The sequence below is a fragment of the Mchenga conophoros genome, linkage group LG1 (genome assembly GCF_057382185.1).
Source record: "Mchenga conophoros isolate Kocher_MC1m ecotype Shallow Benthic linkage group LG1, M_conophoros_male_GT1.1, whole genome shotgun sequence".
Classification (NCBI taxonomy): Eukaryota; Metazoa; Chordata; class Actinopteri; order Cichliformes; family Cichlidae; genus Mchenga; species Mchenga conophoros.
In genome coordinates, this window is record NC_140526.1 from 41,527,969 (window position 1) to 41,542,587 (window position 14,619).

Sequence of the window (14,619 nt, forward strand, 5' to 3'; positions counted from 1 at the left end):
TGGGGGAATGTGGCATCTTGCATAAAGCACTATGAGTGCTCCAATAGACTAGAAAAGCAGTAAGCACTAAGTCCAACTAGTTAAAACTCAGACACTACTTTATAATATAAAGTAGTTAATATGGTGTTATTAAAAAGGTGTTGCATTTTCCCCCTTAAGTCCCTCACTCAATTCTCTCAGCCACGCTGATTTTTATGGGTACCTCAGCAGAAATGGGATAAAGAAATTCTTGTTCCCTGCTCTTTTCTGGTATTTTATAACGGGTGGGATAAGGTATAGCACTTACACATATGTGTGTTTGTATGTGTGTCTGTGTGTGTTTTGTACAGGAGAGAGGAGGACAGTGGTTTCATGTATGAGGATAGTCAACAAAACTATGGAGGTTGTCAACAATAGTTACTGTCAACCTGAAAACCGACCGCAACCGCAAGTACGTCTCTGCAACACTCACCCCTGCCAGTACCGGTGAGACACACACACACACACACACACACACACACACACACACACACACACACACACACACACACAAACAAATAGCCATTGGAATAGATACAGTATGACATAATACATATACATTATTTAGCCCATTTTTAGAAATTATTTTGCTACAGCAGTGATGATGTAGTTGTAATAATAACATAACAGAAGATACAAATAACAAAATACGTATACTTCCCTACAAAACTCAGTAAACACACGAAATCTCGGGTCATACTTCATTTTCTCAATCATTTTTAGGCCATATTCAGACTGTAGTTCGTTCAGTCAATCAAACAATTTATTTATAAGCAGATTTAAAAACCAACACAGGATGACCAAAGTGCTATACAGAGTTTGTTATCAATAGGTCAATGTTTTGGGGGTTTTAGGAGCATTCATTGCACTATGAAGCACAATAAGATGAAGTAATTTCTTTTTGTGTCCTGTTTGTTTTCAAAGATGACAAAGAGACTTCACAGCGATCACCATGGTGATTCGACTTTAGATGGATGGCTCACTTTATCACAGTAGTGGGCAGGGCTCAGCATTTACTCAGTTTTAACATCACTCTGGGTTCTTGGCTAGGTTAGCATTAGCATGCTGTCTGTGCAGGTGCTCACGAAGAGCCGAAATTTTGTTAACAGTATAATGCAGTTGTTTCTGTCCTGAAGCAGTCTCCACTTTACCACTTTGTTTTTTTGTTTGTTATTTGTGCAATAAAAAAAAGTAATGTCCATATCCATGCTGGAAACCGCGCAGTTATTGTACTCCTCCGACACGCGAACTGAAATCAGCTTATCGTAGCGAGAGTGCACGAACCGATAAGCAGGATAGATATAGGCTGGCAAGTCGGTTCTCGATTCCATCACCATCACTAACCGTTATAGCTCTATAGAGCTTGGGGACAGAGCTCTGACAGTGCAGGTATGGATCATGGTCCACTCAGACTCAATGGCCCCAGTCTCCCAACTTGCATGCTGTTGAAGCTTTGCTAGAAGTGGGAATTCTCACAGACCAGGGTCTCTTCCAGACTTTCACAGTGTGCCCTCACTAACCATGGGGCTATTTCCCACATTCGCATGGAAATCCCACAGTAGGAAAGTGACCCAACTGGGGACAATGGAGTCCCTACCCTGAGTCTGACCCTTATTCACGGTGGGGCCCAATAGCCCCAATCCTGGTGAGATAACACAATCTACTTTTTTTCTCCACCGAGGTGTCATTGTAATTGCATTTTCAGAGCACTAGATGCTGCTGGTAGTTTTGTAATTTAGGAAAATAACTTCACCCGAGTGATGACAGAAATGATCAGTTCAAGGTTTCACAATGGATATTCTATAACCCAGTATTAGAGCCCGTAGGTGTGCCGTGAAACATGATCAGGTGTGCCATGGAAGATCATCTGGTTCCACCTGATTACTACTGTAAGCAATCAGCGTGATGGGCAAAACACTTACATTCTCTTCCACTAGAGGGCAGTACAACTACCTGTTCTAATTAAATGAGTCACGCCGTAAGACGACGCAGTAGATAGATAAATAGCAATAGATAAATACAGCGGAACCCCGGCTTACGAAGACCCCATTTAACGAAAAATTCAAGTTACGAAGGCACTGAACGGCAATATGCCCGCGTAATGAAATAGATAAAATAGAAAATAAAAAAATAAATAAATTAAATTCAATAATGTTATGTACATGTACACGTACGTATGTATGCATGTATACGTATGCTTTCTTCAACCTCTGCCACCTCCTCCTCCACCAAGAACTTCGTCTTCAGCCAGCATCGCCTCACTCAAAAGGCGACGGAAAAAGGTGCTTCGACTTACGAAAATTGTGACTTACGAAAGACCCTCTGGAACAAATTCATTTCGTAAGTTGGGGTTCCACTGTATTTGAAAAGAAAAAGTGTTCAGTCTGACCTGAGTCCTGGAGAAAACTGACTCAGATGAAGACCCTAGTATGAGCAGTGGTCAGAAGAAAGCAAAAAAGGTATACTGGGGACAAACCGAACCAAATCCGCTACGCCTGGTGCACAGGGAAAAATGATCAATATGCTTTCTGTGACATCTTTGTTTGATGCTGTGCCCTGTGACTTTTATAATGTGAAATATGTGCTGTGGCTCCAAAAGGTTGGGAAACACTGCTCTAACCAGTGGATAACATCACAGAAGTTACATCCTTGTTTGTTCTACCATTCATTGGTATGATTGAACTCAAAATGTAAACAACTGATATTTTTCACAGGTGGATGACAGGTGAGTGGGGGCCTTGCTCTGTCACTTGCGGTAAAGGTCATCAGCAGAGGGAGGTGTTGTGTCTTTACCACCTACAGAATGGTTCAGTCATCCACACCAGGGACCTGTACTGCCAAGGAGGAAAACCTCCTGTTTTACAGGGCTGCGAGGGCCGCCTTTGCCTCACAGCGTGGGAGGCTTCAGAATGGTCCAAGGTATGGCACATGCACACTTTCTGTACTTTAATTTTAAGAAAACATGAAACTGTAAGAAGAGCCCTTAAGAGTATACCGGATGTATTTAATCTGTAAGATTAAGGGCATCCTGTAAGAGGTGTACTGATTTGAAAACTGAATCAAATTCCTCACCCAGAATATTTGGAAGTCACGTCATTTGGTGTATGATGCGCCCTTTTTCTGTAAGCATCTGCCAGATTCCTTCAGATGTAATTTTGCTGCAGTGTCAAGAATGCAAATGTTCATGTCAGCTCCTTTAAGTAGCGTAGGATCAAAAAACCCTTGGATTTTAATCTAACAGAATCAACTTTTGGAGATTTACTTACCTGGATGATTGAGACTGCATCAAGACATTTCTTTCTTATTCTTTTCTCCAGTGTTCATCAAATTGTGGTCAAGGTGTCCGCAGACGTACAGTGTTGTGTACAAACCCTCAGGGTCTGTGTGATCCATTATCCCAGCCAACTCAAGAAGAATATTGTGAGGACTTCTCCAAATGTTACGAATGGAAAACCGGAGACTGGTCCAAGGTATGACAAAAGCAAATTCATATATATATATATATATATATATTAGGGGTGCAACGATATTCGTATCGATATTGAACCGTTCGATACAGTGCTTTCGGTTCGGTACGCATATGTATCGAACAATACAACATTTGTAATTTATTTTATCAACTTTCCTTCTGACGATGCTGTCTGTGTTGAGCGCTCAGTGAATCTGCGTTCGACTACTCCGCCTAGGGTCGACAGTGCAGCCTAGGCGGAGTAGTCGAACGCAGATTCACTGAGCGCTCAACACAGACAGCATCGTCAGAAGGAAGAGCGCAGGGCAAGCTAGCGAGACAGAAGTTAAGCTCCCCTTACAACATGGACCTCCCCCACCCTCATTCAGATCTGGCGTTTGGAATTATTTTGGTTTTCATGTGACGTATGACCCTGAAGGTAAGCGCGTCATGGACTAAAGTAAAACAGTATGTTGGATGTGCCATGCAATGCTCAATTACATGGGTGTGAACTAGTGTGTTAGCGCAGTTAGCTCGTTAACGTGTTGGCCGTCTAGCCCCATGCACGGAGCGATCGGCGGTAGCTCGTTAACGGAGATTTGCCGTGTTGTGGCGTTAAGGTCATTTCAACGAGATTAACCTGAAAGCACTAGTGGGAACACAACGAATATGACTGCACATTTACTCCGACATCATCCTAGTGCAAAGACAAAAACAACAAGCATGCTACTAACTTTAGCCGAGTCATTTAGACAGCTGTTAGCACACGATTCTCCTTATGCTGCTGAGAATATAGCCCAGAAGAAGCGGATAGTATAGCTTTTATTTTGGAAAGAGCCATTTCTCTGTAATAAACTCTCTTTTCCAAAGATGAGTGATTCCTCAATCAGATACAGGGCTCGCAATATCGCTAGCCCAACGTCCCGGGGCTAGCGATTTTTTTCAGTCGGGCTACCAAAATCTATCTCTGCCCTGCCCGTCGGGCTATTGTAGGAAAAATCTATGTCAATGCTTTTGCATTCTTTCAGAAATGTAGCTGGGTAATTATGTCATTGGCATCGGTGAGCCACTGTCAATATGTGACATATTGAAATCGCGTTTGAATTTGCGCTTGTTTTTTTGCTTTCACTTTGCAATCGTGCGAACTGTGTATAGAGAGCGACAGCACTGATCTGTGAGTGATGATAATTTGTGCAACAATTCCTCTGACATCGTCTTATTAATCGTTAGCTTACTATGCAAACATGACAAGTGAAATCTCCCGCAGCTTAAACATGTGAGAGGTTGATCGCGCAGAGAATCGCTGAGCTTATGTGAGTGAGTGTGTAAAAGCAGCAGGATATATATTTTAGTTCTGCTGAGCCAAATAAGACAGGTCAGGGTGAAGAAGTGACAGCCAAAGAAAAGCTTACCACAAAACGGAGAAGTTATGACAAATCAGACTATAAGGCAAAAAGAAAGTGCAGCTTCATGGTTTCATGGACAAAAGAATTTCTGTGGCTGCAATATGACGAGCTAAATAACCAGGGCTGCACATAAGTGGTCCGCAGGTGCATATTCGCTGTCAAAATAAAAAACACGCACAAGGGTTAGGGTTAAATTTAAAAACTGTACTTTTGAGTTAAAATATATATTTATAATTTTAATAAATGACAAATTAAAAAGGCATGAACATTTTTTTGTATCGAAAAAATATCGAACCGTGACACCAAAGTACCGAACCGAACCGTGAATTTTGTGTATCGTTGCACCCCTAATATATATATATATATATATATATATATATATATATATATATATATCAGATGAACAGAATCAACTTTTGGAGTAAAGAGCTAAAGTTATAGCAGTATAATGTGGTTGTTTCTGTTCTGGGGACAGTTTGCAATTTACCATTGTACTCTCATCCTTTTGTAAAGTGATGTCTATATCCACGCTGTAGACTGCACCACTAGTTTTCACTTCTGGCTCACAAACTGAAATCAGCTGATTTTAGCACAAGTGGAACCTATAAGTAGGATCCATAGGCAAGCAGACTTACAACTGCTGTGAACCGGTTCTTAATCTTAATATTCTTATTATTGTATAACGTTGAAGTTGGCTAAATCTTGATTCTTGACTCTATCCTGATTTTCATTTATAATTTTAATGCACTTTACATTTTTAATCAGAATCAGAATACTTTATTAATCCCTAAGGAAATTATTCCTCATTCCTCGTCATCATGCTCAAGGTTAATATGTGTATATATGAAAATGACAACAACAGATATACTTCTGCAGTGAAGTACATAAATCATTGCCAAATGAATCTCTCCCATGGTAGAATGTGTGTAGACTATTCACCCTGTGTTATAGCTTCGGGAATAAGTGTTTGAAATAATCTACCTCTGTTTAAAACAATGCTGTTAAAAGATGAATAAATTAATTCCTACTGTAGTATTTCCTTGCTCTTAAGAGTTCTCACCTGTAAAATGATAATTTTACTGTTCCATTTAAAAATCAACCAAGTTTAGTAAAACCTCTGCAAACTGGCACTTTTCATTTGCTGTTTCAGTGCTCATCATCCTGTGGAAAGGGACTGCAGTCACGGGTGGTTCAGTGTATGCACAAGGTGACCGGTCGACATGGTAACAACTGCTCTGTGATACTAAGACCACCAACATATCGATCCTGTCACAGTGGGAACTGTGATGAGAAAATTAATGCGAATACCATCACCTCCCCTAGGCTAGGTGAGACACTGATCGCAATTGCAGTTTGCATTTTTAAAGGATAAAGAAATCTTGCACACAGTACAGATTCACCTATACCTACTGAACAGCTAAAGCTTCCTCAAGTTGTAGAACACTAAGAAAACAGCTGCTTTGTAATTTAAAGAACTGGAACACTTTCTCCGAGGCACAAGCTCAATTTACAAATGATTAAGGTCTGTTGAGTAATTTGCTTGATTAATAAATATACAGAAAAGTCAGAATTAAACTTGCATGTAAATGTGTTTCATAGATTAATTATGATAGCTTTTGGAAAAATAAACAGAAATTTGTGTTTGTGTTCACTGCAACATTTATTTATTTATAATAACTGGTTATAATACCATCCTTGCCTTCAGGGACTGATGTTGTGATTTGGTGCTGTTTAAATAAAATTGATTTGAACAAAACATCAGTTATTGTAGAGATGCTAAAAATGCAAGATGCAAAAAGAACTTTATGACTGGCTCTCACCAGGTTTTACTCATGTATGACGATTAAAGCCTGGTGTTAAGATAACATTTAGAATGAGATTTATGCTAGGGTTGTTTATGTTAGAGTATTTGTTTGTTCTTAGTGAAACCTAGGGGTAAGAGGAATCTCAGTGAAGGTCCTCACAAAAAACCCCAAAATATATTCCAGTGTGTGTATTCATTCTCCCACCATGACAGCCCCATTCTACCCACCCCCTGTGTGGTTCAGTTCAATTCAATTCATTCATACAGCACTAAATCACAACAACCTCAGGGCACTAAGGTAGACCGTACAATAATACACACAGAGAAAAACCCAACAATCATATGACCCCCTATGAGCAAGCACTTTGGCGACAGTGGGAAGGAAAAACTCCCTTTTAACAGGAAGAAACCTCCGGCAGAACCAGGCTCAGGGAGGGGCGGGGCTATCTGCCATGACTGGTTGAGGTGAGAGAAGGAAGACAGGACAAAAGTAATGCTGTGGAAGAGAGACAGAGATTAATAATAAGTACGATTCAATGCAGAGGTTCCCAAAGTGTGGGGCCCGCAGAGCCATTGCAGGGGGGGCGCGGTATGAAAAGAAAAAAAAATGAGGACACTGTCACCATAATTGACAGGTTTTTTGACGGGGCTCCCACACAAAAGCAAAGCAGGAGATGAAGCATCGCCAAATATGTTCCCAGGTGGTGGGGGGCGCGAACATTTTTCTTGTAAAACAAAGGGGGGCCTAGCAAAAAAGGTTTGGGAACCACTGTATTAACGCATTTTGAGTGAGAAAGGTGACTGACGAAGAAATACTCATGGGAATCCCCCCGCAGCCTACACCTGTTGCAGCATAACTAAGGGAGGATTCAGAGTTACCTGATCCAGCCCTAATTATTTGCTTTAGCAAAAAGGAAAGTTCTAAGCATAAAGAGTCTGCTCTTTTATTTGTGTTACCTGGTGAAGTTCAGCGTCTGGCTGTTGGGCTAGTGTCAGCAAACACTCGGCTCTAGCGTCACTCTGGGTTCTTGGCTAGCTAAGCGTTAGCATGCTAGCTGGCTAACTTAGCATTAGCATGCTGCCTGTCCAGATGCTTGCAACGAGCCAAATGTGTGTTTGCAGCATAATGGAGTTGTTTCTGTCCTGGATGCAATTTCCACCTACCATGCTCTTATCCATTTGTGCAATAAAAATGAAAGTTATGTCCCCATCCATACTGTAGCCTGAGCCAGTGAGAATTGAAATCAGCTGATTGTAGTGCATATGCAAATTGAACCGGTAAATAAGATTGATAGCAGTTCCAAGGAGTTGGACAACTGGGAACCGGTTCTCAATTCCATCTCTACATGCATATGTACTTGAGTGACAGTCCATTCTTTATTTAACACGATGTTGACCCACCCTATGCAGCTATAATAGCTTCAACTCCTCTGTGAAGGCTTTCCACAAGGTATAGGAGTATGCTTATGGGAATTTTTAAACTATTCTTTCAGAAGCTCATTTTTCAGATCAAACAGAAGGCATGGCTCTCAGTATATGCTCTAGTTCCTAAAAGTGTTCTGTCTGGTTGATGTCAGGACTCAGTTAAGTTCTTCCACACCAAACTGGCTCTGCGAATGTTTCTATAGACCTTGCTTTTTGCACTGGTGCACAGTCATGTTGGAGCAGGACGGAGGCATTCCCAAACTGTTCCAACAAAGCTGGTAACCTGAAATGGAGAAGCGTGATTCAACACTCCAGAGAACACGCCTCTACTGCTCTACACTTGGTGGTGTAAGGCTCGACCATAGAAACCCAAACTGTTATTGAGCTAATCTGAAGACCCCATGAAGTTTAGGGGTCTGTAGCAACTTTGCAGAAAATTGGCTACCCCTGCACATTATGTGCCTCAGTATCCACTGACCTTGGATGCTGGCCTACCGCTTCATGGCTGAGTTGCTATCATTCACAGTCACTTCTGCTTTGCCACTAACTGTGGAATATTTAGTAGCATGGTGCTGTGATGGGATGCCACCTGCGGTGGGATGCACAGGTGACATCGCATCACAGCACCATGCTGGAATTCAATGAACTCCTGTTTGTAGAAGCATTTTACATGCCTAGCTGCTTAACTTTACACGCTTGTGGTTATGTGGAAGTGATTAGAACATCAATTATTTAGGTGGGTTAACATTTTTGGCAATATAATTTAATTACAAGAAAAAGTAGTATAATGGGGAATTAAAAGAAATGCTTAGGAGGACATTGTTAGAACAAAAATGGAATGATCCCACTCAATTTGTCACACTGGTAAAAAGATACGATTGATTGCTGGGAAGGCATTGCTAATGAAGTACACTTTTATTAACATTTAACAAGACTCTCACATCTGCTAAATATACTGAATTGCTGCTTTCTTCTCTTCCACCCCAACAGCTGCTCTGACCTACAAGTGCTTGGGGGACAGGTGGACAGTGTACTGTCATGTGATCCGGGATAAAGACCTTTGTCAGGACATGAGGTGGTACCAACGATGCTGTGAAACCTGTCGGGTCTTTTATGCTAACAAAATACTGCACAAGCGCTAATAACCAAAAGCACATACTCCCTTTTAAATGTTATATAATACTGATAAATAATCTACAGAAATTCTTTGGGTTTTTTTTAATTTAAAACAAAAAAGGTAAGTATACATAAATGTATACTGGAAACAAGAATATTTAGCTTGTAATTTTAATGCACATTAGAAAATATCTGATATTTTACTTGCTGTAGACAAAAACAAAGAACAAACTTTATTGTACACAGCAACTGACAAATGTGTGTTATATAATAACCTGGCAGGTCCACTAAATAACATGTGATTCAGAGTAAGCATGAACTTTCCCCTCTCCTTCTTTTGTATTGTTTCTGTTATATAGCAAATTTCAAATCATTGGTCACTTTTTTAATGTTTAAGTAACATTATGTAAGTATTAATAAATTACTGTAATATGTGCCTATGATCAGGAGCCATTGTAAAATACTGTAGAACTCTACTGAATCACTCCAGCTTATAATAGAAGACACACTGATCTTACTCGGGTGTGGAAAGCTCATGTAGCAGATAACGATGAAAACAAATTCTGGGGCTCTGGTAGTGTTTGGTTTGCACTCAGTCATTCTCCACCACCCTAAGGGGGGTATTCCATTTTGACCTTGGGACTTTAGGCTATATTTGGCACAGATATCCCTGTATACTATGCCAGCCATGCCCTGTCTGCTAGCATCTTGGGACCTCTTTGCACAGCCTGCACCTGAGGTCTTGCCTGGTGTGGTAGATCCCAGCCTCTATCAATCTTGCTTGTTCCTGTGCAAACATGATTAGTGCCTCTGTGCCTTCCAAAATGGTTCCTCTACTTGCTCTTCTTCTTTCTCAAGTTACTGCCGCCTGAGATATTCAGAGCTGGTTGGTTTCGGTGATGGTCACACCTTGGGAGCGTACTTCACGTATTCTTGGTAATCGACCAAAAGGGTCCAGTTTTCCAGCTGCCATACTGAACACCTTGAACGCATCAGTTTTTTGGGGGGGGCTTGGTATCCATCTCAGAGGGTGGGGATCACAATATCTCGTCCTGACCTAAAGTCCTGGCTTCCCCTTGCCGTAGCGTTCATGTACCTCATTGATCTCTAGTTGTGATAGCAGTTGCTGTCAATTTTGATCCTGGTAGTTTTTGTTTTTATAAAGTTGTGCAAAGGAATTAGGTCAGCTAATCTTTTTTAGTTTGATAGTAAGATTTTACAGTTCAATCATTTAAACTGCCTGTAGTGATCAGGAGCAAGAATATAACTGTTTCGCTAGCAGTATCTGATTAGATGCACCAAGACCTGAAGCTAGTTAACCTGTATAGTTGCATATACAGCTAAACACAAGTCAGAACCAGTATTTGTTGTAGACACAGCTGACAATTCTGTTCAGCCTGTTCAAACCTCACTGGTGCTGCTTCTTCCTCTTTTAAAACTGCCAATCAAAAGTTATAAGCACTTATTTTCCTCAGTATGAGGTGCTCAAAAGAACATCAGTTACTAGTGTGATTACTATCCAGATAAAATAGCCAGATATAATATTTTTTCTCAAATGGCCAAAAAATGTAATACTTGATGAATTTTATGGGGTCTTTAATGCTTTTAGCTGTAAGACTAGAAGGTGCTGTATGAATGCCAGTTCATTTCCCTTATACAGTCAGGGAGAACACATGCGTGTTGGTGTGTATATCATCATATGATAAACGTGTTTTACAGTTGGTTGAATGGTGCTATCTTATAACTTGTTTCACATTTGTGGAATTCAGATTATGTCCGTGTATGATCCTTACAATTAATGGCTGTCTGCTTTTATTTGTTGGTGGATTGATACCATTGTTTTGACAATACTTTTTTTCTTATGGTATAAATATTCTTTATTATTCTTGTACTGTTCTTTGTTAGTTGCACATACACCATGTTTGATTAATAAAATTTCAATAGTAAGTGTTTTTCACCGTGCTGATTGAGAGCTGGGTATTTGTGTATGCATGCATTTGTTTGTATATTCATGCATAAAGACGTGTCATAGATGGTTAATTTAATAAAATGAAAATTATACTTTCTATGAAGAATACTGTATGTAAGTATTAAAAATATTTTATGCTGTGATTTAAGTATCTCTTATATTTATGAACATTTTTGCCTGAAACTTGATTAAAAGGTTGTGACGTGCAGCTGAAAATTCTGGAAAAGCCTAGAAAGTGGTCTTTTTTTAAGACTAAATGTAAATCTTGAAATTTGACATTTTTTCATATTTTAGAATTCGCCACGTAAATTTAGAATTCACTTATAAACAGTGAGATATGCTGGTGGTAGAAACTGCATTTTGTGTTGACTTGTGTCTAACAATTACATTTTTTGCTGATCATCAATTTATGTGTGATAAACATATAAAAAATAGGAAATCAGGAAAGGTTCAAACACTTCTTGACACCGCTGTCGGTCAACACAATGAGTATATAGGGAGAAATGTTTAAGATACAGGTACACCATCACGTGTACACGATTTGAGAGCAGAAAAGAGAAACAACCATCCTGCATCCTGACATCACTCTGAGCAGCTGTGTGATTTTTATGTTAACAGTGTCCCAGATTTGTGACCCACTTGGTGACAGAAAAGTGCCAGGCTGTTTTTAAGTCTTGTTTAAAACACACTGTTACTCTCACGGTACTGAAACTGCGATCCAGTATTTGTGTTTCAGTCTTTGTAATTCTTTAATTATTGTTGTTCATGTTTTTGGGTTTCTTTAGTTCTCAGTGATCTTAGTTGTGTTATCTCAGCCTGTGTTTGAGTCTGTGTTGTTTACCTCCTGTACACAAGGATGAATTATTGATCCATTAATTAATTAATTTCACAAAAAAGAATTAAACTCTCAATGAAAACCTCGTTTCAAAAACCATTTTCCGATTTCCAAAATCGTTTTTTCAAAATAGGTAAATGGATTTTTTATTTTTATTTTTTTAAGAATAGCTGTCAGTTCTCCTATTCTTTATATCACTGCCCTCTGCCAAGACCGGAGATGGCACTACTGATTTAAGTTAATTTATTTTAATATGTGAGTGCATAGATTCATAAATGATGATCAAAGACAATGTGTGGTTTTATTTTATGTTTTTACATGATGCTTGTCTTTATTTCTTCAGTTTGAAAAGTAATACTCAAAAGTTGGATGATGAATTCATCAAAACCCAGCCAAATCCCAACAAAGTATACTAAATGTCACTGAATGTCAGGTATATTCCAGTCAGTACAGTTTAAGCATTCACTGCACCTACAGTGCTGTGAAATATACAGTAAATGATGTGGAAGAAATTTTCACAGAGATCATAAAGTAATTAAATCAAGTAGTAATTAAGTAATTAAATCACAGCTCATAGTTTGGTTGTTTATTTTCAAATGTTTTTTTCTGTCTGTTGGTCTGTTTGATGACAATTTGGACTCCTCTGGGAGATGAGGACACACCCACATTTGTGTCATACCGCAGTCATGTTGTCCTCCATAAATAGCAAAAAGCTTAAATAAATAGATGATTTTATGCTTACTGACATCTTAAAAGGTACAAACTGGAGCATCTGGGACTCAGCTCATCTATGTGTCAGTGGATCTCCAACTTCCTAACTGGCAGACCACAGGCAGTAAGGATGGGCGGACATGTCTCAGCCTCCACCACTCTCAGCACTGGAGCCCCCCAGGGGTGTGTTCTGAGCCCCCTGCTGTACTCTTTGTACACATATGACTGTGTGGCCACTACCAGCTCCACCACCATCATCAAGTTTGCTGACGACACCGTCGTGGTGGGCCTGATCTCTGATAACAACGAGACGGCCTACCTGAAGGAGATTAGGAATCTGGAGAACTGGTGCCAGAGGAACAACCTCCTTCTAAACGTCAGTAAGACAAAGGAGCTGATAGTGGACTTCAGCACTAAGCAGGAGAGGAACTACCAGACCCCCGTCATCAACGAGTGCCCAGTGGAGAGAGTGGACAGCTTCAAATACCTCGGAGTTCACATCACGCAGGACCTGTCATGGTCCTGTCACATCAACACCGTGGTGAAAAAGGCCCGACAGCGTCTCTACCACCTCAGACGCTTGAGAGACTTCCAACTGCCCTCCAAGGTGCTCAGGAACTTTTACTCGTGCACCATAGAGAGCATCCTGATGGGAAACATCTTAACTTGGTTCGGGAACAGCACCATGCAGGACAGACGAGCTCTACAGAGGGTTGTGCGGTCAGCTGAGCGCACCATCCGCTCCGAGCTCCCTGACCTGCACTCAATCTACAGCAGGCGGTGCTGGACCAAGGCCAGGAAGATCGTGAAGGACCTCAGCCATCCCAACAACAGACTGTTCTCTCTGCTGAGGTCAGGAAAGCGATTCCGCTCCCTGAAGACCAACACAGAGAGACTGAGGAGGAGCTTCTTCCCGCAGGCGATACGGTCTCTCAATCACACCACCACACAGTACTGACCCACACACTTACACACACACTGGACTTTCTGGACTTTGGTTTTGCACAACACTGGTCACTATATTCTTCATTTCCGGTTAATACTTGTACAGCTGCTGTTATTGTGTATATATTTATTTATATTTAGATTTCTTTATACATTCTTATATAGTTCTATATTGTGTATTTTGTTGTACAGTTATTTTATTTTCAACTTTAATTTATATATTTATCTTTATCTTATTCTTCCCAGTTAAATTTACCCTTCATTCTAATTTGTGTTGTACAGTTATTTCATTTTTAACCTTAATTTATATTTTATTCCTTCCTAGTTAAATTTACCCTTTTTAATTTTTCATATTTATTTCCTATCTTATTCATAGCCTTTTCCTTTTTTGTTTTCTTTAGGTCATGAGCAGTTGTCCAAGCATTTCACTACATATCGTACTGTGTATGACTGTGTACGTGACAAATAAAATTTGAATTTGAATTTGAAACTAATTTAAATAAAGAGAATTCAGAGAAAGTAAAAATATTTGTACATTTATAAATACTTCAAATATAGAATAGAGTTAAAATAGCTCACTAAATGTAACAAGAACTTTAGTTTTTAACATTACGTGCTAATCAAACCCTAATGTCGATCACTGCACGGCACAAAATACATATTATTTATTTTCCTGTTCAAGCATGCTTCATGTTTATTGGTTATGTACAATGGTTTTACTGGACCAGCCCACTGCAGATCAAATGTACACTGCATATGGTTAAGGAACAAAAGTTAGTGACACACTGATTTAAAATCAAAACAAAAAATCAAAACAGCAACAAACAACCTAAACGCACTATTTCTCAATAATAATGAGATACGTATGACACTTTTGTTTGTATAATGATTCATTTTTCTACACTGATTACTGGTCAGCAGTCACAGATGTCAAGTGTAGCA

The 14,619-nt window shown here is 39.7% G+C and overlaps 1 protein-coding gene across 1 annotated transcript in view; it reads left to right on the forward strand.

Moving 5' to 3' along the window:
* The window catches only part of adamts17 (ADAM metallopeptidase with thrombospondin type 1 motif, 17), a 98,289-nt gene extending 85,776 nt beyond the window's left edge, over positions 1-12,513 (forward strand). Inside the window, exons 19-23 of the mRNA XM_085278698.1 lie at positions 330-465; positions 2,733-2,937; positions 3,336-3,488; positions 6,023-6,200; positions 9,092-12,513. Coding sequence (XP_085134824.1) covers positions 330-465; positions 2,733-2,937; positions 3,336-3,488; positions 6,023-6,200; positions 9,092-9,243 — 824 coding nt within the window. The 3' untranslated portion in view covers positions 9,244-12,513. The remainder of the gene's footprint in view (positions 1-329; positions 466-2,732; positions 2,938-3,335; positions 3,489-6,022; positions 6,201-9,091) is intronic.
* Positions 12,514-14,619: the final 2,106 nt, after the last annotated feature.